Here is a 26751-nt window from a genome sequence, read left to right on the forward strand (position 1 = left end):
TGCGTGGCCAGTGGCATCTGGGGACACTGTGGAAGGACCGGGGCTGGCCTCTGAGGTCTGAGTTGGGTCTCCCGGGCACACCTTGCTCCAGGCGTCTCCTCTTCTACCTCCCAGGACTAGGATTCTGGCAGGGGGCACGTCCTCCGATAGACTTTATAGCCTAGGGATTTGTGTGCTTTCACTTGCTTTGGGCCACAGTAGCTTTGAGTACACGGAGTGGGGATTGCACGGGCGTGAAGGGCACCATGGACAGAGGCCCGGACGGGGCACCGGTGGGGCGAGAGGTCTGTACTGTCTAAATGGCAGATAAGGCCGGAAAGCCCACAACCCAATGCGCAGAGCACGGATGGGGACTCACACACGGGGCAGGTCAGGAGCCGCAGAGGGGTGCACAGCCCACAGTCATCAGAGGGAAGGTGGGGGAGGCAGCCGCCGCCACAGGGGCGAACACTAGAAAGAACAGACTGTGCGTGGTGGGAGCACCGGCCTTCGTGAGGGAGTCGCCAGGCCCTGGGGGGCCTAGACCATGGCTACAGAGGGAGTCTTTCTATCTGGAGAAGGGAGGGGGACCAGGTCCTTTCCAGGGCCCCAGTACTCCGTGACTTTCAGACCAGCCATCTGATTTATGCCTGCTGCTGTATTTTGCACAACAGTACAAACTGGAGCCCGCGGGCCACGGACCGCCTCTGGCTGTTTTCGAGCCCGGCCACAGAGCCGAGTGGTTGCCACAGAGATCCCAAGGCCCACGGAGCCCCGAGTATTATTAGCTGCCTGGCCCTTTGCAGAACACGTTTGCCAGCATGTGTATAAATGAGCAGTGTTTGTCTTCACTAAGATGGACAAAAGTAGTCACATGACATCAGCTCCAAACGTAAACCGAGTTGCCTTGAAAAAACACGCCTCTTCAAAGGTGTGGTTTGATGTAACGTCCCAGAGTCTCACAGGCGCTTTACGGACTTGTTGAAATGAGCGCCTTTCTCCCGCAGGACCCTCAGTACGTCCAGCAGGCGCTGACGCACGTCTTGCTGATGGACGCCGTGGTCGGCACGCTGCAGTCGTCTGGTGCCGTCTACGCCGCTTCCAAGCTGTCTTACTTCGATAAGATGAAGAGCGAAAGTAAGCGCAGCACGCATTCGACAGCCGTGGTCCCGAACGTGGCTTCTGTACTTTTATCCGGTTGACATCGCTTTTTTCCGAATCCCGAATTTCTCACTTTGTTCCTTTTACACTTTTACACGTTTATGTTTGAGTAGCACATGTCCTTCTGCTCGCCCGTTCCCGGGCGCTCTGTGCGTACCGACGCCCACGGAGGGACGTCCTGCTTGAGGTCTGAGTGACGTCCCACAAACGCTGGGTGTCGTTTGTCAGGATTCCCAGTTGCCAGCAGCAGGTCTCCAGCAGCTGGTTACGTGGAATAGGGATTTGTGGACGGCTGTTGAGTGGCTCGTGGAGCCCCTGGCAAGGTCACCAGCGCTCAGCCGTGGGGAATGCGCCCACCAGAGAGCTGTGTGCGTGGTCAGTGTGTCAAGTGGAGCCTGAGCGGAGGCCCCCGGGTGCACGGATCTTTTCTTCCCCTTGATGTGGTCGGTTTCCCCAGATAGGAATTCTCTGATCACCTGCATGTAGATCTGAATCTGGCTCTCACATTCTGGAAGCCATTCAGAGAGAGGTTGGCGGTGGGCTATTTTTATTTGGCAGGGGGTGGATTTTTCAAGTCTAGGAAACAGCAAATGGGTAAGAATAACTTTATGTATCGTTTTAGATACCTCTGTTTTGTTTCAACTTTTAAATGATCTAAAGCCAACAGCTTTATGATTTGCTTTATAAAGGAGAGAATACAGAGGACTGCTTGTTGCTACCACCACTCCGCGCCACGGCCGCCCTGTGCTAGGTCCACCAACAACATCAAGTTCATGAAACAGGCAAACCACGTAGGGATGTTTTAAAGACCATCTGTGGTCCTGTTTGTATGCACTGTTTTTTAAATCACAGCTTTACTGAAATGGAATTTACACACCATACTCAGGGAGGGTCTACAATTCCATGGTTTTAGCGTATTCACGGACTTGTGCAGCATCAGCAGAGTGAACTTTATTTTTTTTAAAGATTTTATTTTTATTTATTTGACAGAGAGAGAGGGAGAGAACAGGAGCCGGGGGAGCGGCAGAGAGAGGGGGAGAAGCAGACTCCTCGTTGAGCGAGGAGCCCGACACGGGGCTTGATCCAGGAACCCTGGGATCATGACCTGAGCCGAAGGCAGACGCTTAACTGACTGAGCCACCCAGGCGCCCTAGCAGAGGGAACTTTAGAGCATCTTCATCACCCCAGAAAGAGACCTTGTACACTTAGGAGCCCCCAGGCAACCACTGATCCACTCTCTCTCTCTGGATTTGCCTGTTCTGGGCATTTCATATACACGGATCCTACAGCATGTGTCCTTCTTTCATTTAGCACAGTGCTTTCAGAGTCCATCCCTGAAGCAGGTGTCCCGTGTCACTCCGTCCTGTGGCTGAATAATATTCCACCGTGTGGATGGACCACTGTGTTCATCCGTCGTCAGCTGACCGTTTGGGTTGTTTGCACCATTTGGTTGTTGCAAATAATGCTGCTGTGAACACTTCGTGGACAGGTTTTGTTTGGGGATGTTGTCATAGCTCCTGGGTGCATAGCTGGAGATTCTGGTTTTTAAAATGTTTTTCCAGATCTAGAAAAAACGAACCTTGGTTAAGTGTTCATTCGCTTTGGCACATGTTGCTCTTTCCCACGTCTGTCACTGACTATGAGGCCCCAGATGCTCCCTGGTCCCAGACCCCCCATGTGTCCCGGACCCCCCCGCCCCGGAGCCCCCTTTCCTGGGAGCGGGCAGGATGCTCTGGTCACCACAACACCAGCCAACTGGGAGGAGCTCTTGTCAACAGTCCTGGAAATAGACGTGGGTTGCTTGTTATTTTTTCATTAGGAACAAAATCCAACACTACAGTTCAGCTGTTTATCTCAGTCCAAGCTCAGGCCTCCCCTTCGTCAAGAGTTTCTGCAAAAGCCTTCCAATTCCTTTATGAACAAGGCACACCGTCACCTTGGTGGTCGCCAACACCTGCCAGCTCACTCTTAATTGTCGTCCACCCTGTTCCATATGGTGAAGGCAGGTTGTCTAGGCTCGGTGTCCCTGACGCCTAGTCACCCACAAGAACTGCTCGCTGGTGAGCCCAGCTTAATGAGGTAAAGGCAGTAAGCCCAGGCTTCGGTTAGTAGCCTGGAGTCCACTCATGGGAGGTCTAAAAGTTAATCTCTATGAAGTTCCGCACCCCATCCCGGCAGGAAGGCATTTGGGGATGCTGGAGACCCCTGTGATTGTGTGGGGCGCCACTGGCATCTCCTGGTGAGGCCGGGATGCTGCTGACTGTCCCGCGGTGCACAGTTCGGTCCCAGAGCAGCCACACCTATGGCCTGAGAGAGATGTCCACGGCGCCCAGGCTGAGACTGCTCTTGGGCTAGTTGTCTTGATTTTGTCTTGAGATTATTTAGTCACTGAGAAATGTTTTAGGTCTTGTCTTTGGTGGATAATCGGTGATGGCTGAGTGCGGACAGAGGTCAGATCACACAGTTCCCAGCTGGGACGTGAGCGGCGTCCTGGTCTCGCCGGCGGTCCGCACACAGAGCAAGGGAGGGAGGCCGCCCGGAGGGGGAAGCCTTACTCTAACGTCTGGTGTCAAGTGTACGAAGCTCCTGCAGAGTGCGGAGTGCCCAGGCTGGGGGAGACTAACAGAGTGCTTGCATTTCAGTGCCCTCGATGGTTCCAAAGACAACCTCGGAAACCCTGAAGCACAAGATAAATCCTTCAGCGGGAGAGACTTTCCCACACGCCGTGGACGTGTTGTTGTACACTCCAGGTGAGGCAAGCGGCTTGCTTATTGCTGCTCTTTTCAACACTCTGGGGACACGGGGTTTGTGTTTGAGGTCAGCCCCGAAGTGAAGGGGGACAGGACCTGTGGTAGGACGAGTGGGGACCAGGCAGATTTCTACTTGTTGAGGTGAAGCCCTCAGTGAGGAGATGAAGCTGGGTAGCCGCTCATGGACTCCACCTTGTGAAGACCAGAGCCCGGGAGCCCGCGGAGACCCCGCATCGTGGAGGCTGGAGCTGGGGAGCCCGTGGAGACCCCGCATCGTGGAGGCTGGAGCTGGGGAGCCCGCGAAGACCCCCGCATCGTGAAGACCAGAGCCTGGAGGCTGCAGAGACCCCGCATCTTGGAGGCCAGAGCTGGGGAGCCCGCGGAGACCCCCGCATCGTGGAGGCCGGAGCTGGGGGGTGGGGGGGTGGCCGCAGAGACCCCCACATTGTGAAGACCAGAGCTGGGGGAGCCCGCGGAGATCCCACATCAGGAAGATCAGAACCTGGAGGCCGCGGAGGCCCCCGCATCATGGAGGCCAGAGCTGGGGAGCCCGTGGAGACCCCCGCAGGGTGAAGATCAGAGCCTGGAGGCAGCGGAGACCTCTGCATCGTGGAGGCCAGAGTTGGGGAGCCCACGAGACCCCCGCATCGTGGAGGCCAGAGCTGGGGAGCCCGCGGAGACCCCCGCATCGTGAAGACCAGAACCTGGAGGCCACAGAGACCCTGCATCGTGGAGGCCAGAGCTGGGGAGCCCACAGAGACACCACATCGTGAAGACCAGAGCTGAGGAGCCCGCGGAGACACCACACCATGAAGACCAGAGCCTGGAGGCCGCAGAGACCCCGCATCTTGGAGGCCAGAGCTGGGGAGCCTGCGGAGACCCCGCATCATGAAGACCAGAGCCTGGAGGCCATAGAGACCCCACATCGTGGAGGCCTGAGCTGGGGGAGCCCGCGGGGACTGATATGGGGTGGACACTCCATGGAGACTCTGCTCCAACCCAGCTGTTCCTCACGTTGCACAGGACTCTACAGTTTAGAAAGTGCTTGCACTCACACCCTTTCCTCTGGGGGCACTGAATCCACGCTGCTGTCCTAAGCGATTGCACCCAGGATCTCGTCTTAGGAATTGTCGGTGCATTTGCACGTCCGAACGCATGACCACACGGGTCCTCTTCATCCGGCACGGCTGTGCGGCCGTCTTCCCGGACGCGGACCTCCTGGCTCCCCACAGGCTGCGGCAGAACGAAGGTCGGACAGGAATGGGTGCTGCCGCAGGTCTAAGCAGGAATGAGGATGCTTTTCTTTAAGTCTGACTTGTAAAGAATTGCGGCGGGAGGGTTGCTCGCGGGGCTCACCGAGTTAGAAAACAAAGGATGTCATTCTGGGCACTAAAGAACCTTACGGTCCGGGCACTTTGCTTCGGCTCATCAGAGTGTGAGGTGAGCGACGGTGAGCACCATGGATGTGCTCCCCGTCCCCTTCATGGTTCTCACTCCATGGCTGTCCCCCAGCTCACCGGTTCCAGGTGGCCATATGGCAGCTGGGTGGCAAAGCTGTTTCCCGGTGGGAGAGGACAGTGTTATCTCTTCACTGATCGTCCTGAAGACCCTGCAAAGTGACAGACTGAGCGTGAAGGAGGACAGAGCCCGGTTGGACCTCGCCCCACTGGAGATGGACCAGATTCCTCCAGTCAAGGCTCCTTGTTGACTCTAACACCACAGACTGAGACAGTTTTCATCGTGGTGTCTGGATAAATGAGTATTTTTAGACCTAATTCGGTTTCCTGTACATTAACATTGACTGGACTCTGGGCCTCCTGTCATGATGGGCTAGGTAACTCTGAGAACATCTAGAAGGGCTAGACAAACCACCATGAAGAACGGTGGAGCCCCTTTCTCCTGTGGATTGTCTGCCAACTCTGGAAGTGGTCTCTGAGAAGCGAGGAACTGAGCAGAGCTTTGGCCAACACCGAGGGGCAAGAGGGACAAAACCAGCCAGGACCTGCTGAGAAGGGGAGTCAGGGTAAACCCGTTAGTGGTGGCTCCAGACTCCAAGGGTTACCCGAGTGTTAAGGAGCCAGCCCTCCGGCACTGAAGCCCAGCCTCAAAGCATCCCAGTCCCTGGTGGGATTGAGGAGTGTGTGGGGCGGTATTCCCCAAGGGGGCCCAGAGGCCAGTGGAATGAATACCCCAGAAAGATCGACACATTTATGTTTCCTTGATTTATGACAGAGGTGATATGACCGAGCAGGGGTTTGAGGGAAAGACAGTCGTCACCACAAATGACATTGGGACATCGTGCATCCGTATGGAAAACACGAAGCTTGGCCACACCTCAGGTCACGCACAGTGCCAAGTGGATGGAAAGGTACATGGGAAGGCACTAACAAGCATAAATGAATGAAGCAGGCAAGCTTCTAGCAGCTGACATAGAGGAGCATGTTCATGACCTCAGGGTAGAGAAGGAAACCGTATGGACGCACTAGCCATGAAAAGATTGGTGGATTTGACTACTAAGATTATGGACTTTAAAAAGACACTTTCCGGGTGCCTGGGTGGCTCAGTAGGTTAAGCGTCTGCCTTTGGCTCAGGTCATGATCTCCGGGTCCTGGGATCAAGCCCTGCATCAGGCTCCTTGCTCAGCAGGGAGCCTGCTTCTCCCTCTGCCCCTCCCCCTCAACTCATGCTCTTTCGCTTGCTCTCTCAAATAATAAAATCTTAAGGAAAAAAAGAAAAGGACACTTTCAAGAGAGTGAACAGGGTAGTCCGGACTTGGACAGGATGCTGGTAACACAGCAGAGCCAACAAGTGGCTCAAGTCAAGGAGAATAACACCACCCAGTTCAGAAATGAGCAAGAGACAGAACACCTCCCCACAGAAGATTCCCTCCACATGGCAGTTAAAGCCGTCAGCCACTTGTGCAATCAGGGAAATGCAAACCAATCACAATCCAAAACCCCAAATCCTCACACTGTTAGAAAGGCCAAGATGCAAGACCGACCCCGCCGAGTGTCAGTGAGAATGTGGAGCCTGAGGTGTGTCACACGAAGCAAAAATGAACCATTGGGACTTCGTCAAGATAAAAAGCTTCTGCACAGCAAAGGAAACAGTCAACAAAGCCAAAAGACAACCGACAGAATGGGAGAAGATATTTGCAAATGACGTATCAGATAAAGGGCTAGTATCCAAAATCTATAAAGAACTTCTTAAACTCAACACCCAAAGAAAAAAGAATCCAATCAAGAAATGGGCAGAAGACATGAACAGACATTTTTCCAAAGAAGACGTCCAAATGGCCAACAGACACATGAAAAAGCACTCAACATCGCTCGGCATCAGGGAAATCCAAATCAAAACCACAATGAGATACCACCTCACACCAGTCAGAATGGCTAAAATTAGCAAGTCAGGAAATGACAGATGTTGGCGGGGATGCGGAGAAAGGGGAACCCTCCTACACTGTTGGTGGGAATGCAAGCTGGTGCAGCCACTCTGGAAAACAGTATGGAGGTTCCTCAAAAAGTTGAAAATAGAGCTACCATATGATCCAGCAATTGCACTACTGGGTATTTACCCCAAAGATACAAAAGTAGGGATCCGAAAGGGTACGTGCACCCCAATGTTTATAGCAGCAATCTCCACAATAGCCAAACTGTGGAAAGAGCCAAGATGTCCATCGACAGATGAATGGATAAGGAAGATGTGGTATATATATACATGGAATATTACTCAGCCATCAGAAAAATGAAATCTTGCCATTTGCAACGACGTGGATGGAACTAGAGGGTATTATGCTGAGCGAAATAAGTCAATCAGAGAAAGACAAGTATCATATGATCTCACTGATATGAGGAATTTGAGAAACAAGACAGAGGATTATAGGGGAAGAGAGGAAAAAAGTGAAACAAAACACCAGAGAGGGAGACAAACCATAAGAGACTCTTAATCTCAGGAAACAAACTGAGGGTTGCGGGAGTGGAAGGGCATGGGCGGGGTGGGGAGACTGGGTGATGGACATTGGGGAGGGTAGGTGCTATGGTGAACGCTGTGAATTGTGTAAGACTGTTGAACCACAGACCTGTACCCCTGAAACAAATAATATATGTTAATTTAAAAAAATTAAAATAAATAAAAATAAAAACATGTTTGGGTTGCTTTCCTCTTCAGGGCATCTGGACCCAGCAGAAAAAGTGGAGGATGCCCACCCCAAGTTATGGTGTGCTCTGAATGAAGGCAAAGTGACCGTGTTTGATGCTTCCTCTTGGACGATTTACCAGCATTGCTTTAAAGTGGGCACTTCCAAGTTGGTGAGTAAACACGGTGCCCTGCGACACGGCAGCTTCCCAGACCGGGCTGTGGGCTCCGGAAAGATGGACACATCCACCCGTACACGGCAGTGGGATGCACGTTATCCCACAGCATCGCCCCGTTCGGTAAACAAACAGGAGGTTGCATTGTGAGGTTTTTCACTAGATGCAACCCCGTCCTATCCTGTCAGTGTCCTTGTTTAGGTGAGCGGACGGTGGCTTTAGCTGCCCCCCAGCCTGGAACCTGAACATAGATTTCAGTGATGCGGACGCAGAGTCCTGTCTCGTATCCACATTCCCCATCCTAAGCAGAAACGTGCATTATTTTAACATATTTGGGGTTGAGAACCAAGAACAGTTTAAAGCATGTCGACATGATGTTAAGGTTTGAGCTTTTAGACTGATGACTTTAATTAAGTGAAGTTGATCACGATAGTTTGTACGAGAACAGCCATCCCCACCCCCCTCAATCCAAGGTGCTGGGGCGGGCAGTGGGACGCGGACTCAGCTCTGCTTTTCCGAGACTTCGTAAGGCCTCTGAAAACCGTGTCTTACGTCCCGCGCTGCACGGTGAGGTGCCCACAGGCACCAGGGCCCTGGCGATGGGCCCCACCCGGCACATTTCAGGTGCATCCTGGTGTTTGCTGGTGAGGAGGCGCTGCTGGTCCGGGACTGTGGCCTGAGGTCCAGCTCAGTGAGACCAGCGCCTCCTTCCACACCATCCCCCATCTCAGGGTACGTTCCCACCGACCATCTGGTGGGAGTCATCTGCTCAGGACGCCCTCAGCGTATAAAAGAAGCTGCTGTCCCAAGAGGTGTTGCTAGGAAAGCCCTCGCCTCCCTCCTCCTTTAAGGTGAAACTATTTTTTCAGGTTTAAGGTGAGAACAGTCTAGCAGAGTTAGGTACCTCAGTGTTCAGCATCACCAACTTTGGTGGCCACGTTCCATCATGTAAACATAATGTGGCAATCTGGGGCACAGTCTAAGCTTTCAAAACCGCTGTGAACAACAGAAATGCCGTGAATTCAGATGCGTGTTGCTGGGGGCTGGGCTCGTTCTTCACTGAGTGAGCAGCAGACCTCATGTTAGATACCAGGATAGCAAGAGGTTACTAAATTATTTCCCCCCCTAACCACACAGTGAGCCTCAGACGATAAAGTAACAGGACCCAAGATAAAATATTTACTAAGGTCTAATAATGCTTGAGACCAAACAAACAAGAAGGAGAAATTGAGGAAATCATTTTTATTCTAAATTTAATTTTTTCCTGTTGAATCTTAGTAATATGTATTTCAAAGATTTTTTAGGGATGCCTGGGTGGCTCAGTCAGTTAAGCATCCACCTTCAGCTCAGGTCATGATCCCAGGGTCCTGGGATCGAGCCCCACATCGGACTCCTTGCTTGGCCGGGAGCCTGCTTCTCCCTCTCCCACTCCCGTTTGTGTTCCTTCTCTCACTGTGTCTTTCTGTCAAATAAATAAATAAAAACTTAAAAAAAAAAACTTTTTAATAACAGAATAACTTAAAATCCTAGTTAAAATAAAATCAAAAGGCTGCATTATGTGGCCATCTCTGCTGGTCCCAGTCAGGCCAGGTAACATTTAGGTAAAGCAGTAAGTTCTCCCACTTATGTGAAAACACCTTTGTACTCATCTCACTGAGATACTCTGTACTGTTTAACAAGAAAGAAACTTGGATAATTATCTCAAGAAAATGCTGCCTCCTCTGAAATTTGAAGTTCAAAGTAGTTTAAGATATCTTTGGGCCACTAAAGAAAGACATTTTACTAAAATTATTATTTTTTTTTTTTTTAAAGATTTTATTTATTTATTTGAGAGAGAGAGAATGAGAGAGAGCACATGGGAGGGGGGAGGGTCAGAGGGAGAAGCAGACTCCCTGCCGAGCAGGGAGCCCGATGCGGGACTCGATCCCGGGACTCCAGGATCATGACCTGAGCCGAAGGCAGTCGCTTAACCAACTGAGCCACCCAGGCGCCCCATTTTACTAAAATTATACCAGGTCTCAGGTAGATGCCTCAAAAGAAAGGGCTTTTTTTTTTTTTTTTTTTTTTTTTAAGATTTTATTTGACAGAGAGACAGCGAGAGAGGGAACACAAGCTGCGGGAGTGGGAGAGGGAGAAGCAGGCTTCCCGCGGAGCAGGGGGCCCAATGTGAGGCTCGATCCCAGGACCCTGGGACCATGACCTGAGCTGAAGGCAGAGGCTCAATGAATGAGCCACCCAGCCTTTTAATACTTATTTTATTTTTGTACCAAACAAGTAAACTTTTTAAGATTTTATTTATTTGTGAGAGAGAGAGTGAGCACAAGGGTGGGGGGGGGCAGTGAGAGGGAGAAGCAGGCTTCCCGCTGAGCAGGGAGCCCGATGGGGGGCTCGATCCCAGGACTCTGGGATCATGACCTGAGCCGAAGGCAGATGCTTAACGACTGAGCCACCCAGGCGCCCCAAGAAAGGGCTTTTTCAAATGATTAATTTTGAAATTAGTAAGCTAGCATCCTTTTCTAACCTACGGGAATATTTATTGGTAAAATTAAAACTATCAGTTTTTAGGGGTGTCTGGGTGACTCAGTCTGCCCCTCCCCCCGCTCGTGCTCTCACTCTCTCTCACAAATTAAATAAAACTGGGGAGCCTGGGTGGCTCCATCGGTTAAGCGTCTGCCTTCGGGCAGATGTGCCCAGGGCTCACCGAAGGGCCCGCGTGTCCCCCGGAGCAGAGGCGTGGTGTGGGCCGTGAGCTGCAGGGTAGGACTGCGGTGGCTGACGAGCCGTGACTGTTGGCGGTTTCCCCCCGGCCTGTGTCAGAACTGCATGGTGATGGCGGAGCAGAACCAGGTGTGGGTCGGCTCCGAGGACTCGGTCATCTACATCATCAACATCCACAGCATGTCCTGCAACAAGCAGCTCACCGACCACCGCTCCAGTGTCACGGACCTGGTTGTGCAGAACGGGACGCCCAGGTACCGCTGGGCTCTGCTGGGACAAGGGACCCTTGCGCTCCTGGGTGGGTTGGGAGCCCCGAGCAGGAAGGGCTCCCAGCCGCTGTAGGCGACTGGCCACGGGGCCAGGCCGGCCGTTGAGAGCGAAGCGGGTCTGTCACAAGCCGAGTCAGGTGATGTTCTTGTTTCTGGTCCTGAGCAAGGAGGAGCGGTTCCCCTGCAGGCCAGCTGCAGGGTAGGCATGGCGGCCAGTGGCCACGGGTACGTGGCCTTCCTTGCCCGCTCTTGGGGTCTGGGCGTCTGCCAAGAACCTGCCGCTTGCAGACACATCATTCCGGTTCTCCGGCTTCACACGGTGCTGCCCGTGTCCAAATCTCCCTTCTTATACGGACGCCAGTCATACTGGATGAGGGTCCACCCTGTTAACTTTAACTTGAATACCTCCGTAAAGGCCCTGTTTCCAAGTACTGTTGCACTCTGACGTCCTGGGGGTTAGGACTCCAGCGTATCTTTTTGGGGGGATACAGTTCAGTCTGGAAGATGCGTCTGCTTCATTCACTGTCTTTGCCGTACTAAGAATGTCAGCCCAGAGGCAGGCACCCCGTCTGTTCTCTTTGCTGTGTGTCCTGTGCTTAGAACAGGGCCTGGCACACAGTAGGTGCCCAGGGGAGCCTGGAGAATGAGGAGGGGTCCCATTTCCCTCTGTGAAGGAAGCAGAGGCTCCGGGAGCAAGGTCACCTACTTCAAAGAGGCAGCCCTGCCCAGGGCGTGGGTGCTCCCCCCCGCTCTGCTACTCTCCTCCATGCAGCCCCCTACTGCCTTGTCCCCTGAGTTTTAGGGGTGCCATCTGTCCTCAGGTGGGCCTGCTCAGAACATAAGGCACTGACCTGAAAATTAATCACTCTCAGGCTGAAGGGGCCGCGCATCGCTCTGGCTCGTGCCCGCCCCTCTCCTGTAGTCTCTGGTGGCCGACGCGGCGCTGATTTGTGAACTTGGGCTGGGACGGGGCGCGTGCTTGGTCTCGCCCTGTGTCCGGGGCTAGATTTGACTCCGTGGTCGTGTTACGGTTCTGCAGAGCCGGCAGCTGCAGGGCAAGGAGAGGCGTCCCCAGAAAACCATTTTTGCCTGCTGTATCCGTTACGTCGTAACTAATTGTTCTGTCCACGGGGATGGGGTTTGCTTGGGTGGTAACTGTACGTAATGGTAACTTTGTACTCCTCGGGGTTAAAGCCTGTTCGAGCCAAACCTGCTCTTGTGTGTTCACACCACCAGCAAGGTGTATTCGTGCAGCAGGGACGGGACCATCCTGGCGTGGAACGTGAGCACCCTGCGAGTGACCAGCAGGTTCCAGCTGCCGGGCGGCAGGCTCTCGTCCATCAGCCTGCATGACGGCTGCCTGTGGTGCTGTAAGTTCTCGGTCCCCCGCTGTCCCCAGGGGCGCCGGAGCCCTGCTCCAGCAAGAGGAGACTGAACGCGAGCTCGAGGCCTATTTCCTTTGCTGTGCACCTTCCCAGCCTTCCAACTTGGACTCCTCTGTGCTCGCTGGCTCCGTGCTCGTCTCCTGTCTGTGTGGCTTCTTGGGCCTCCCTCCCCGACAGCGGCCAGGACGCTGGCATCCTCCCACCTGCTGCCCGTCTCTCTCCTGCTCACCTCTGCTCTCGCCGGGCCCTGCTTGGAGCGTGAATGCAGCCCCCATGCCCCCTGGAATCATCACTGCTCCTTCCAGGAGCCCTCTGTGGCCCTGTCACTTTGTGTGTGACCCACGGCCCCCCAGCCGAGGGCAAGCAGGGCAGGGCCTGCCGGGCACGCCTCAGCACAGACCTCGGGCCAAGATTCTGTGGAGCTCGGCTGGGCATCCTGCCCGGGGTGTGACGGGAGGTGCAGAGGCTCGGCCTGGGGGCGTAGGTCCTGCATTTCTGAGCATCCCAGAGCACACTGTCTGCACTTTCAAAGTCTTCCCTGGGCTGTGCCAGATGCCAGGGTGATGGTCATGAACGTAATTTTTTTAAACTTGAAGCATATTTTACATATGGTAAAATGCACAAACGTGAGTGTCGTTCGTTGGATTTTGACAAAAGCATCCAGGACATAACCACCCAAGGACCCAGGTATTTCCATCACAGCGGAAAGTTCCTCTGCGCCCCTTTCCAGGTAGCACCTGCCCAGAGGCCACCCATTGTGGATTCTGCCGCCTGGGGCTGTGTTGCCTGTTCCCGAGCCTTCCCCACACGGACTCCGCAACAGGGGCCCTTCTGTAGCCGTGCTGTTCACGAGCCTCTTGTGTGCGGGGCCACCTGCAATGTTTGTTTTCGGCTCACTCCCGCGACTGCGGAGTTCGATTTGGTCATACGAATATACCGCGATGTGGTCATCCAAGGGTTAACCCGGCGTTTACCCCACTGAGAAACCGTCCGACTCTTCTCCAAAGCTGCTGCACCATGTGGGTTCCGATTCCTCCGCACCTTCACTGTGCTGGTTTTTACTGTCAGCGCCCCCATGGCTGTGTGCGGTGGCGTCCCACGGTGGCCGCCCTGCCTTCCCAGCCGTGTGCCGGGGTGCGTGCGCCCTGTGCGTGTGTGCGTGTTGTCTACAGCAACGGCCGCGCGCCAGTCTGCTCACTTCTAGCGCCGTTCGGACAGCTCGGGTGGGAGCCCGCCGTCCCCTCCGCCCCTTTCCCTTTCTCACCTGTCCTTCTTTGCTTTTGTTACTCTGTCTAAAAGAAGGCAGGAAAGAATTTTTTATATTTAGTTTATTTTTCTGTCTTTTTAGCTCTACATTTTTTTGCTTTACTTTTTAGTGGTTGCTCGAAGGACTGCAGTATCAGCCTGCCCTTCTCACGGCCGACCTTAACATGTCATGTAAGCTCACAGCAGTATCAGCAATTCCATTTTCTGCCCCTTTTGCTACTATTGTTAAAAGCAGTATTTTATTTCTACAACTGTGATAAACCTCAGAAAATATTTTTTAAATTTTTGCGTAAGTACTCACTGATTTTTGCCCATATGTTTACCGTTTCTGGGGTGCTTGGTACCTGGTTTCTATCTGCATCGCTTCCCTTAGCTCAAGCATTTCCCTTAGTATTTCTTATGACCTGAGTCTGCTATAAGCAAATTCCAGGCTGATAGACTGTGTTTTTTCCCCCCACACTTTAGAAATATCTTTCCATCGTTATGTAGCTTTGTTTGTTCCTGACGAGAAGTCGGCCCTGTTTCTTACCGTTCAGCTGATACATCGGGTCTGGTTTCTGTGGCTGCATGGAAGCGTTGTCTTTGCTTTTCACGAGTCGGATGAGAGCGTGCTTAGGTGTGGTCTTCATGTCTATCTCACTTACGGTTTACTTTCGTGAGTCGGGGAGACTTTTAACCATTACTCCTTCCAGTATTTTTGTGCATTCTCTTTCTCCGTGTCTTCTGGGATCTTAATTGTGTGTGTGTGTGTGTATTCTAGAATTATATTAGAATATAATATAAATATATATATAATAATATAATAATATATATCTCAGGCTACTGGATAATGTCCCACAGGTCTCAGGCACGGCTATAATTTTTTCCTTCTTTTCTCTGCTTTAGCTTGGTTAAGACCAGACGCTTTCTTCATCTGTGTCCTGTCTGCTGCTGGACCTGTCCAGCAAATTTTCATTTCAGTTCGAGAATTTCCATTTCTCTTCTAAAGTCTCCATGTCCACCCATCCTCTTTATATCTTCCTGTGAGTTTTTAAATTTATTCGTAATTGCCGGTTGAGCTCCTTCTCTGCCGGATCCTGGGTCATCTGTGGGTCTGCTTCTGTGCACTTCTTCTGTTGGACCCTAGTCGTATCCTCGTGCTTCGCGTGTGCAGGAGTGACTGTATCCTGGATGTTGTTGATGACACATCTAGGAGAGTCTGGTCATAGCCTTCTTTAGACCATTAGGTTTTGTTCTAGAAGGTCATTAAATTACTTACTGGCCAATCATTTTATTCTTGTGTAGAGGCTCGGTTTTTGGCTTTTCTGGGGTAAACATATTTCACTTTTGACCTTAGTCCTGGAGCACATAACACTTTGTTCCGGTGCACAGTCTTGGTTTTTGTAAGCACGGCTCTTTTAGGGTCGCAAGGGAGTGCCTGAGGTATGTACGAAGCCTTCTAGCCTGATGAGCTACTATTTTGAACTGTTCCAATTCTGCCTTCTGTGCTTATGCACAGTTCAGGAGTCAGCCAAGGATTTGAGAATCTATACATACATTTTTGGGCTCCCTCGTTTGGGGGGTATTCCTTCTTTCCAGCCACATTGGCAGCCCTAAATCATACCCTTAAGCAAGGTGGACTGTGACAGCGCTAGAACATTTATTCCTCAGTGTCCCACGGAGAACTGGGAAGTACCCCCAGGGAAACCTGGGTGTGTGTGCAGGTTATGGGGTTTACTTCTTTTCTTTCAAGGACCATATGCCTCAGCCTTGATCTCCTGTGTGTGTGTGTGTGTGTGTGTGTGTGTGTGTGTCCAGCCCAGATGCGTTTTGGACTACCAGAGCTGACCAAACTCTGGGCTAAAAGGTGCCTATTACATACAGTGAGGGAGCGAACAGAGGACAGAATGCCTTTTATTTTCCAAGTTAATACAATAAGTAGTTTTCCTATTTAGCAACAATGAGAAAAGTGGGGTTTCTTCAGGTAACAGAGAGCGCATGCCTGAAAAGTGTTGTCCTAAGTCTCTTTCTGAACAAGAGTAACAAGCAGAAACCTCGGTCCCTCATCAGATGTCGCCAGTGCAGAGACTGGGACCAGGTCAGGGTCTTCTCACGTCGGGCCGTCGGTGTGCTCGGAGGCAGCGCCTAACAGTGAGGGCCGGCCAGGCGGTGCGTCTCGCTCCTCCCCAGGCGCTTGGTGAGGTGAGCCTGAGGGGCTGCGATCTTCCTCTCTAGTCCAGTAATGTGACCTCAGACCTGCGTGTCTTCCCCCAGGGCAGCGTGGCCGGCTGCCCTTGCTCAGGCACCCCGCGCCTGAGTGCTGGGTCGTTTTCTAGGAGGGAAGCAGACCCCGTTCCCACACCCCGTGGTTCTGCTGTGGCCTTCAGGTGGGTGCGTTCAGGTTCGGGCTTTGCCGCCAGACAGCTGGTCACTTTGGGAGTCTGTGTCTTCATTTGAAAATGAGACAGAATACTACCCTTCCCCCTGCAGAGCTCGCTAACGGCTACAAGATGCAAGAGGCCAAAGCGCCATCGTCCTCAGAGTGCTGCGCTGGGGACAGTAGCCCTCCTCTGTTGCTCCACTGCTCACGCCCCTCTTGAGCCTTGTCTTGTCCCGTGCGGCTTCCTATGGGGCCCCTTCCTGGGCTCTGTGTCCAGTGCACTGAGAGGGGGCCTGAGGGGCACAGGGCGGGCCCGGTGTTCCTAACCAGCCGCAGCATCACGAGGGCCTCACCAGTTAGCCCAAGTGGATGATGGCATATCTGGCTAATGGGCCATCATAGGACAAGGTTTTGCTTATGAGGTCTCGGGAAAGCCACCCTGTCCCCAGCTTAGAAGAAGGAGAGATGGGATGGCAGCTCTCGGTTTCCATGACTGAAACCCCAGCTGAGCTTCCAAGTCCTCGGGGCGGCCAGGGGCAGGGGGCTCCTCTGTGTGGAGGCTGAGTGTCAGGGGGGGCCTGCGGTGCGCTGGCTGGCGACAGGAAGCCGGAGCGGCGCGCCTGGGGGCTCCCGCCTCCCTCTGCATCCAGCTGGCACCCCCCGCCCGAGGCCGTGCCCGCCTGTCCCCATGTCTGTGATGCTGGCGCAGTGGCCTCAGTGCCGGGCGCAGGGGGCACGCGCAGCAAACTCGCAAGGGAAGAGCGTGCGGCTGCCTGCAGCTCTTGGTTTGCAGAAAGCCACGTTCCTTGAGTGATTCACAGACGCGGAAGCACGTGGAGATGCGTGGCACTGTCGCCTTCACTCCTCATGCCAGACGGGGAGGACTGGCTGTGGCTTCAGGCGGCGGGAGAGGAGGAAGGGTCCCAAAGCTGCTGTGTCCTCGTCAGTAACGGCGGGGTGATGGCCCCCGGGGCCGCGAGGTGGCAGCGCGTGGCAGCTGGCTGCCCAGGAAGACCTTCCCAGCCGCTTCATCCCTGTGCCCCAGATGTGCCCCCGGCCCTCATGCTCGTCCCTCCGCTCTGCAGGCACCGGGAACAGGATTGTGGTTGTCACGTCAAGCGGACTGCTTTGTCAAGAACTGAAGATCAGCGAGAACATTGGGGACAGCGGCATGTCCTTCCTCAGTCTCCAACTCCTCCCCGAGGTATCTGTCCCCGCAGCGCCTTGGGGACCGGCCCCCCGGAGCGCTGGGCCACCAGCCGCAGCCTGACTTCTGTTTCAGCAGGAGCAGCTCTGGGCGGCGTGTGCGGGATTCAACAGCATCTACGTCTGGAGCCTGAAGGACCTGACCCGGCGCCCTCAGGCGGTTCACCTTCAGGACTGCTCCGAGGTCAGCTGCGTGATCACGGTGAAGAAGCAGGTAAGGCGAGGAGCCACACCTCCCCAGAGCACCCCCAGGCTCCAGGGGGACTTGGATTCGGGGGTGCACCCTGTTCCACCCAATACACGGGTAAAGCACACCTACAGGGGCCCCCCTCCCGGGCCAGGCTGCGTGTGGCCGACGCCCCCTCTGTCTCTCCCTGGCAGATCTGGGTAGGCGGCACAGGTCTGTCACAGGGGAAGTCCAAAGGGAAGATCTACGTCATCGACGCCGAGAGGAGGACGGTGGAAAAGGAGCTGGTGGCCCACATGGACACGGTGAAGACCCTGTGCTCGGCAGAGGACAGATACGTGCTGAGCGGGTCAGGCAGCGGGGAGGGGAAGATCGCCATCTGGAAAGTTGAGTAGACGTGGGTGAACATGCTGAAAAGGTCCGTGGTCTGCCCCCCTACCGGTGCCCCCCGGAGAAGGTGGGGTGGGGAGCCAGTCCGGGCCCCCAGCAGGGGCAGGCGGTGTGCCGGACTTTCCTGATTGAACCGTACCAACAGCCTTTCAGGTTGGGGTGCTTCTCGGGCAGGCAGCTGGATCAACTTGCTAATTGGCTCTGCTGTGAAGTTACCCTGTGTGTTGTCTAGAAAGTTCCAGAACCCACGACTAGGGGCCAGCATCAGAGCCAGAGGGAAGCGATGTAGCCAAATCACGTATGACCGGCAGACCTCAAGTCTCTGGTTTGCATTTTCCCTACTTCACTCATTCAAATATACAGTAAGCACCAGTTTGCAGGAGACCTACGGCCTTAGGCTGACCTCGTTTCCAGCAGTTTATGAGAGGAGGTGTTCTTTAAATGACAGCTTTGTGGTCGAAGAGATTTGTGCCTGCCCCTTGCTGCGCCCGCTCAGAGCAGGTGACCGAGGAGGGGACAGGGAGGGGACAGCACTGTACTCAGGGTGTCTGGACAGGGGCTGGGCCAGCTGAGGCAAGCTCTGTGTTTCTTTCCTTTAACTAATGCCAAGTTTTTATAATGAAGAAACCTAGAGAGACTTTGCTGCCAAAGATCACAGAGGAAGAGTTCCACCTAAAATAGCCCTATATAATCGAGTTTTCTAGTGAAGTTGCTGCCACTCACAGTCCCGTACCTTTCAACCGTCTGCTTCTTGTGTGAGTATCATCTCTTTCTCCGTAGATGGTGCTGTATTATTTAACAGAAGATGATCTTATTAGCTATAAATAAGTATTTGCAAAAACAACCTCTTACCCGTTTTTACTGTAATATTGAGATGTCCCTCCCTCGGTGTCCACCAAGGAAGGTTTTGACGTAGTTACTGGATGTGGAGGGAGCATCCCCCTGATGGCACCGTCTGAGGGCCTGTGGCCTCTCCCCCGATGGACCCACCATGAGCTCAGCCGCAGATGGGGCTGCTAGACCCTCTGCCCTGGGCTTGTGGAACTCAGACGCCGCGCCGGACCTCACTCACCCTGAGAGGTCACAGACGGTGTTCATCAGGCCCCCAGGACAGGGCCGAGCTCAGTAGCGTCCAGAACCTCCAGATGAAAGCTTTGACCAGGCCTTGCGTTTGTCTGCAGGACCTAAGCGTTTTGCAGGGTCCAGATGATGGACCCGATTTGGGGGTGTTCTGGGAATGTGGTGCAGAGAACAGCTAGGGGGCCTTAGGCCCCTGCAACTGTGCTTACAAAGAGGGTGTGCTCCTGACTTGTAGAAGGAAACAAAGGTTGAATTCTGCTTTTGTAAACACATGAAAAATTAGTCAAATCCTGTCAGAAATACTCATAAATTATTTCATGTCAATCCACACATATTCAGGTATTTTCACCTTGTCAATAATAAATTCCTTTGTTTATTAAACGCTGACGTCCTGTCTCCTTACTTTCCCCACATTCACTGGTGGGAGAGAGCTACAAAATAATTCAGGACCATTTTGGGTTTGCTCTTGATTCTTTCTAAGCATGCATTGTTATTTTAATGCAGACTTTTCATTCCCTTTATTCTTGGTGGTAATTTCCAAGATCTTACTTGACAGTGATAGAGTGGCCGGTGGGGGTTGTTAAAATGGAAAGGGCACTTTATGCCTTCAGTGTTTCCTCTGTGCTTTGAAGAGGTTCCGTGATGAATGACTTGTCACGGGAAGCCCCGGATGAGCTGGAATTCATTAGACAGACGACGCCTTCCCTGTCTTGGCTTCAGAAACCTGAACTAAGTTGGTACCAAAAAAAAAAAAAAAAGTGTTTATCTTGAACGAGAAGCCAGTTGACCCTAATATGATTTCAGCTCTCCAGCTGTATTTCAAACAATAGAAGAGAAAGCTTGCTTTGGGTGCCGGCCCAGCGCTACGACGCCCATCACAAGCTTGCCCCACTCCGCTACTGCTGAAGTTGTCCAGATGGTCACTTGGTACCGTCTTTATGATCTGCTCTCTGAATATGTGAACGCATCGGCTGCTCTCAAATGACAACCTTGGAATCGGATGTGATTGTAATGTCTGAATTAAAAAGCACATGACTTCTGTCCATTTCTAGAAGATTCCTTAGGAAGATGAAGGGGTGCTTTCTCTGCATGGCTGGGGAAGGCTTGGATAGAAAGCCAGGCAGAGTTGCCCCACTGCCTGGAAATGTCTGTATTTCTTGCAGCGATGCCATGGGATCTCCGGGTGAGTAAGAGGCTCAGACACTCAGGAACTAGTGCTGCTACCACTCAGCTGTGGCATGACCTTCAGCTGCACAGGACTCCAAAGCTCTGGGGTTCTGTGCCTTGGAACAGGGAGGTGGAACAGGGCCCTAGGTGAAGCCAGAGGACCAGGGGCCCTAGTCCAGGCCTAGTCCATGAAGTCCTGGGCTGGTGGGGTGACTAAGAAGGGCACTCCACTGCTGGGCCCTGGAACGGCCCAGAGAATACTCCAGCCAGGCTGCTTTGCTGGGCACTCGTGAAAATACTCAGAGCTTATAAACACGTGACCGCAGCTGCAGTGGCCCAGAAAGGCCAGTCCATGTCCTGTGCCCTGTGGCTGTGTCCTGTGTCCTGTCCCCTATCCCCTGGAGATCCCAAGATGAGGTCATCCTGGCTTAGGGCAGGCCCTAAATGCAATGACAGGTGTCCTTGGAAGAAGACATAGACCAACACACACATCATCTACAAGAGATGCGCTTTAAATACACCAACCTGGGGCGGAGGGTTGGGGGGGGCGCCGTGAAAGCTGGAACAAGCACACCAGGCAGACAGCACAGTTGTGGTATCGCTATTCGCGTCAGACAAAATAGACTCCAGCTCAGGTGTGCATAATGCCAAAAAGACAATTCTGTTCTTGTGATACTGTTATTAATCCATAAGACATAATAATCCCATATATATATGCACTTAATAGAGCTTCAAGACCCATGAAGCAGACGTGGTAGAACTATAGGAGAAAACAACAGATCCACACTAGGAGTCAGGAGATTTTCACACCCTTCTCTCGGTAAGTGAGAGAACCAGTAAACAAAAACTCAGCGACGGCATAGAAGGTTCAACACCATCCACCAGTGTGACCTGACGTTACAGAACGCTACACCCCACAACAGCAGGATACCCCTTTTCAAGTGTACATAGAATGTTCATCAAGCTAGATCATACGCTGGACCATAAAATAAGTGTGAAAAGATTTAAATCTTACAGAATATGTTCTCAGACCACACCAAACTTCAATTAGAAATCAACAGCAACAATGCCCTCAAAATCCCCAAATTAAAATTATGTTGGAAATTAAACATTACTTCCAAATAACCTATGGGTCAAATAAAAATATTACACAAGAAATTAAAAAAGTACAAAATTCGTGGGATGCAGTTAAAGCAGTGTTTAGAAGAAAAGTTACCACTTTAAACGCCTCTATTAGAAGAAAGGTTTAAAATTAAACTTCCATCATAAGAATATAAGAAAAGATAAAAGCATATTTAATCCAAAATATGTAAAGGAGGGAAATAACAAAGATAAGACCAAAATCAATGAAATGGACAGCAATCAACAAAGCCAAAAGTTGGTTCTGTAAAGTAATTGGTAAACTCTCGTAAAACCAATCAAGAGAAAAGGAGCAGACACAAATCACCAGTGTCAGGAACGAAAGGCAGGCTGAAATCTCATCAAAACAGTAGGTGAGGGTGCCTGGGTGGCTCAGTTGGTTAAGCAACTGCCTTCGGCTCAGGTCATGATCCTGGAGTCCCGGGATCGAGTCCCGCATCACGCTCCCTGCTCGGCGGGGAGTCTGCTTCGCCCTCTGACCCTCCCCCTTCTCATGTGCTCGCTCTCTCTCATTCTCTCTCAAATAAATAAATAAAATCTTTAAAAAAAAAAAACAGTAAGTGAACAACTTTATGGCAATAAATTTGGTAAAATGTACAAAGTCCTTGAGAAACAACTGTATGAAGCTGAAGCCAATGCAAGAAGAAATAGAAAATCTTTTTTTTTTTTTTAAAGATTTTATTTATTTATTTGAGAGAGAGAGAATGAGAGAGAGCGAGTACATGAGACGGGGGAGGGTCAGAGGGAGAAGCAGACTCCCTGCTGAGCAGGGAGCCCGATACGGGACTCGATCCAGGGACTCCAGGATCATGACCTGAGCCGAAGGCAGTCGCTTAACCAACTGAGCCACCCAGGCGCCCGAAATAGAAAATCTTAATAGTCCTACATCTATTAAGGAAATTGACTTTGGTCAAAAACCTTCCCGCACAGGAAATCCCGGGCCCTGTGGGTTTCATTAGTGAATTCTAACAAACTCTTTAGGATGGAATACTAGAATCCCACAGAAGTCTTTCAGAAGGATAGGGAGCACTTCCTGACCCATTTAGGAGACCAGCATGATGCTGTACTAAAACCGGACAAAAGATCTTACAGGAAAATAAAAGTACACATTGGTTCCCCTCATGAACATAGATGCAAAATGCCTGAACAAAGTATTAGCCAGTTGAATCCAGCAACTTTTTTTTTTTTTTAAAGATTTTATTTATTTATTTGACAGAGAGAGACACAGCGAGAGAGGAAACACAAGCAGGGGGAGCGGGAGAGGGAGAAGCAGGCTTCCCGCTGAGCAGGGAGCCCGATGCGGGGCTCGATTCCAGGACCCTGGGACCATGACCCGAGCCGAAGGCAGACGCATAACCGACTGAGCCACCCAGGCGCCCCGAATCCAGCAACATTTTGAAAGGATAATACAGCATGACCAAGTGGGGCTTGCTCCAGGAATGCGAAGTTAATTTAACATTCAACAAACAATCTGGAAATTCCACATGTTAACAGAATAAAGGAGAAAAGCCACAGTGGTTATCTCAACAGATGCAGGAAAAAACTGACAGAATAGGGCACCTGGGTGGCTCAGATGGTTAAGCGTCTGCCTTCGGCTCAGGTCATGATCCCAGAGTCCTGGGATCGAGTCCCACATCAGGCTCCCTGCTCCTTGGGAGCCTGCTTCTCCCTCTGCCCCTCTCTCTCTCTCTCTCTCTCTCTCTCTGTCTCTCATGAATAAATAAATAAAATCTTTAAAAAAAAACCTGACAGAATAAAATAATCGTTCACAATACATACCCTGGCAAACTGAGAAGCAAACATCCTCAGACTGATACAGGGCACTTGCGGGAACCCACAACGGACGTCCCCACCTGACGGCCGCAGACCGGCTGCGCCCCTCCAAGACTGGGAACAGGGCAAGGACGTGCACTTTCATCCCCCCATTCAACACCACACCGCAGGTCTTGGCCTTGGCACGAAGGCAAAAATAGATGATTAAAAGATTGGACAGGAAGGACAAACTATACACAGCCAGCATTATCGATTACATAAATCCTAAAGAATCTTTTTTTAAAGGAAGTATTAGACCAAGCAAATTTAGCAAGATCGTGGGATACAGGTCAATACAGAATAATCACTGCATTTCTATATTAACAAACAACTGGAAAATGTAAAAATATGACTTACGACAGCATTAAAAGCACATCAGATACAAATAAATTTAATGAAAAAGATGTGCTAGACCTGTATACTGAACTCAAAAACACTGCTGAGAGAAATTTTAAAAGGCCTAAATAAATGAAAAAGTATACTATGTTTATGGATGAGAAGATTAAATATTGTAAAGATGTTCTCTCCAAGTCAGCCCAGTAGATTCAATGTAATTCCAATCCAAATCCCAACACAATTTAAAAATACATACGTTGACAATTTGACATGCGCAGGTGTGCACGCACACATGGAAATGCAAAGTTGAATAGTCAACCTTGGAGAAGATTGGAGCTAGAGAACTCACAGTACGTAATGTAAAGCTTCCCCAAAAGCTACAGTGATTAAGATGGTAAGAGTGTGGGCATAAATAGATCAATGGAACAGAAAGTAGGATCTAGAAACATACACATAACTGACTATCAGTTGATACAACTGTCAATTGATAGTTGATATTCAACAAAAGTTGCAAGACAATTCAGTAGGGAAATCTTTTCCACAAATAGTGCTGTAACAACTGGATAAATGTGTGGAAATAGGAAGAAGCTCAACCCTAATCTCACTTCAAAAAATTTAATTCGAGGTGGTTCATCTAGATGTAAAACTTTAACTTCTAGAAACAAACACAGAATATCTTTGCAACCTTGGTACAGATAAAGATATCTTAGAGAAAACACAATAAAAGCTAAATAGGAAAAAAAATGATAAATTGGACATCATTAAAATACATCATTAAGAAGTTAAAAAAAAACAAACCTAGAAGGAAATATTTACAATGCTGGATCTGACGAAGACTTATACCCATGACACATAAAGAGCTTCTACAAATCAATACAAAGACAAACAGCCCAATTAAAAAATGGGCAAAGGATACTTTACTAATGAAGATATATAGATGCCAATTTGAAAAGATGCTTAAAATCATTAGTCATTTAGGAAAGACATTAAGCCACAATGAAATACTACTTGATAGTCATTAGAATAGCTCACATTAGGGCGCCTGGGTGGCTCAGATGGTTAAGCGTCTGCTTTCGGCTCGGGTCGTGATCCCGGGGTCCTGGGATCGAGTCCCGCATCGGGCTCCCTGCTCGGCGGGGAGCCTGCTTCTCTCTGCCTCTGCGTCTCTCTCTCTCCCCCTGTGTTTCATGAATAAATAAATAAAATCTTAAAAAAAAAAAAGAATAGCTCATATTAAAGAGTCACAATAATGAACATAGATGAGGATACGCAGCAAATGGGATTTACTGTGTACGACAGCAGTCGTCCACTGCTGGATAAAAATAGCACAGCCACTTTGGCAGAACTGTTTGCCAGTTTCTTTTACTTTTTTAAGATTTATTTTATTTGAGAGAGAGCAAGCAGGAGCACAAGCGCGGGGAGGGGCTGAGGGAGCAGGAGAAGCAGACTCTCCACTGAGCAGGGAGCCCGACACGGGGCTCCATCCCAGGACCCCGAGATCATGACCAGGGCCAAAGGCAGACGCTTAACCATCTGAGCCACCCAGGTGCCCGTTTGCCAATTTCTTTCTTTCTTTTTTATTTTATTTATTTATTTGCCAGAGAGAGACACAGCGAGAGAGGGAACACAAGCAGGGGGAGCGAGAGAGGGAGAAGCAAGCTTCCCGCTGAGCAGGGAGCCCGATGCGCGGCTCGATCCCAGGACCCTGGGACCATGACCTGAGCCGAAGGCAGACGCTTAACGACTGAGCCACCCAGGCGCCCCCTGTTTGCCAATTTCTTAATGACACATACCTACCATACAACTCCACGATTCCACACCTCGGGGTTGGTTTTTTTTTTTTTTTTTTTTAAGATTTATTTATTTTAGAGAGAGAGAGAGAAAACCACAAGCAGACTCCACGTGAACAGGGATCCCAACACGGGGCTTGATCTCACGACCCTGAGATCATGACCTGAGCCGAAATCAAGAGTTGGATGCTTAACCGACTGAGCCACCCAGGCGCCCCCCTCACCTCGTTTTTTTACCCAAGAGGAACGAAAACCTGTGTCTACAAAGAGACTCTTATGAGTATGTCCGTAGCATCTTTATTTGTAATAGGGCTACACTGGAGATGCCCATCACCCAGAGACGGATGTGGTGCGTCCTCCCATCAGTGAAGAGACTGGCCCACTTGGCGGTGTGTACCACCCTCAGAGGCCGTGCGATGAGCGAAAGCAGCCAGGCAGAAAGGCTACAGACTCTGTTTCCATCCACATTTAGTCCAAAACAGACAAAATTAATCCATGCTAAGTTCCTATCAGTGGTTGCCTGGTATCTAATCAATGTAAATGTGGGACTGGATTGAACTGGAAGGCGTCAAGAGAGAACTTTCTGCAGTGAGAAAGATGTTCTGTGCAGAATGCGTGTGTGTTACTCAGGGGTGTGCATGTGTCAAAACTCACAGACTCGCACACTGTGTCTGTCGTCGTATGTCAGTTCACCTCAATCAAAAACCAGAACAAAAAAATCACTATGGATCCTACAGCTGTTGAAAAAGATAGTAAGGGAATATTTTTAATTTGATGCCAATGAATCTGACAACATGGCTGGAACGTAAACATTATTTCAAAGGCACAAACCAACAAAGCTCATTCCAGAAGAAATAGCCTGAAGAGCCTCATTTCTAATCAAGAGATTTAACCCATAGTTTAAAACCTTCACATGAAGACAATTTCACAAAGAATTCACCAGTGGGGGCGCCTGAGTGGCTGGGTTGGTTGAGCATCTCACTCTTGGTTTTGGCTCAGGTCATGATCTCAGGGTCGTGGGACAGAGCCCTGCATTGGGCTCTGTGCTAGCATGGAGCCTGATTGGGATTCTCCCTCTCCCTCTGCTCTGCGCCCTCCTCACATGTTTTCTTTCTAAAATAAATAAATCAATCTTCTAAAAAATTCACTGATGAATTCTTCCAAACATACAAGGATAACATGTAATTTCTATGCTAATTTTTTTCATAAAAATAAGGAGTGAACACCTCCCTATCTCATTTTATGATACCAATATTACCTTGATACCAAAACCAGACATTACAAAGAAAAAAAAAACACCATTTCCCTTCATAAATATAAACATTAAAATCTTTAACAACATTTTAGAAATTCAAAGCCAGCAATAGTGGCACCTGGGTGGCTCAGTTGGTTAAGCGTCTGCCTTCGGCTCAGGTCATGATCCCAGGGTCCTGGGATCGAGCCCCG

General features: G+C 50.8%; 1 protein-coding gene across 1 annotated transcript in view; it reads left to right on the plus strand.

Annotated features, from left to right (window-relative positions):
• The window catches only part of DENND3 (DENN domain containing 3), a 52699-nt gene extending 34548 nt beyond the window's left edge, over positions 1-18151 (plus strand). The window contains exons 16-23 of the mRNA XM_021688722.1: positions 987-1116; positions 3783-3890; positions 8058-8197; positions 11018-11172; positions 12424-12557; positions 17283-17401; positions 17480-17617; positions 17785-18151. Of these exons, the coding sequence (XP_021544397.1) occupies positions 987-1116; positions 3783-3890; positions 8058-8197; positions 11018-11172; positions 12424-12557; positions 17283-17401; positions 17480-17617; positions 17785-17985 (1125 nt within the window). The 3' untranslated portion in view covers positions 17986-18151. The remainder of the gene's footprint in view (positions 1-986; positions 1117-3782; positions 3891-8057; positions 8198-11017; positions 11173-12423; positions 12558-17282; positions 17402-17479; positions 17618-17784) is intronic.
• Positions 18152-26751: the final 8600 nt, after the last annotated feature.

The sequence above is a fragment of the Neomonachus schauinslandi genome, chromosome 4, assembly GCF_002201575.2.
Source record: "Neomonachus schauinslandi chromosome 4, ASM220157v2, whole genome shotgun sequence".
Classification (NCBI taxonomy): Eukaryota; Metazoa; Chordata; class Mammalia; order Carnivora; family Phocidae; genus Neomonachus; species Neomonachus schauinslandi.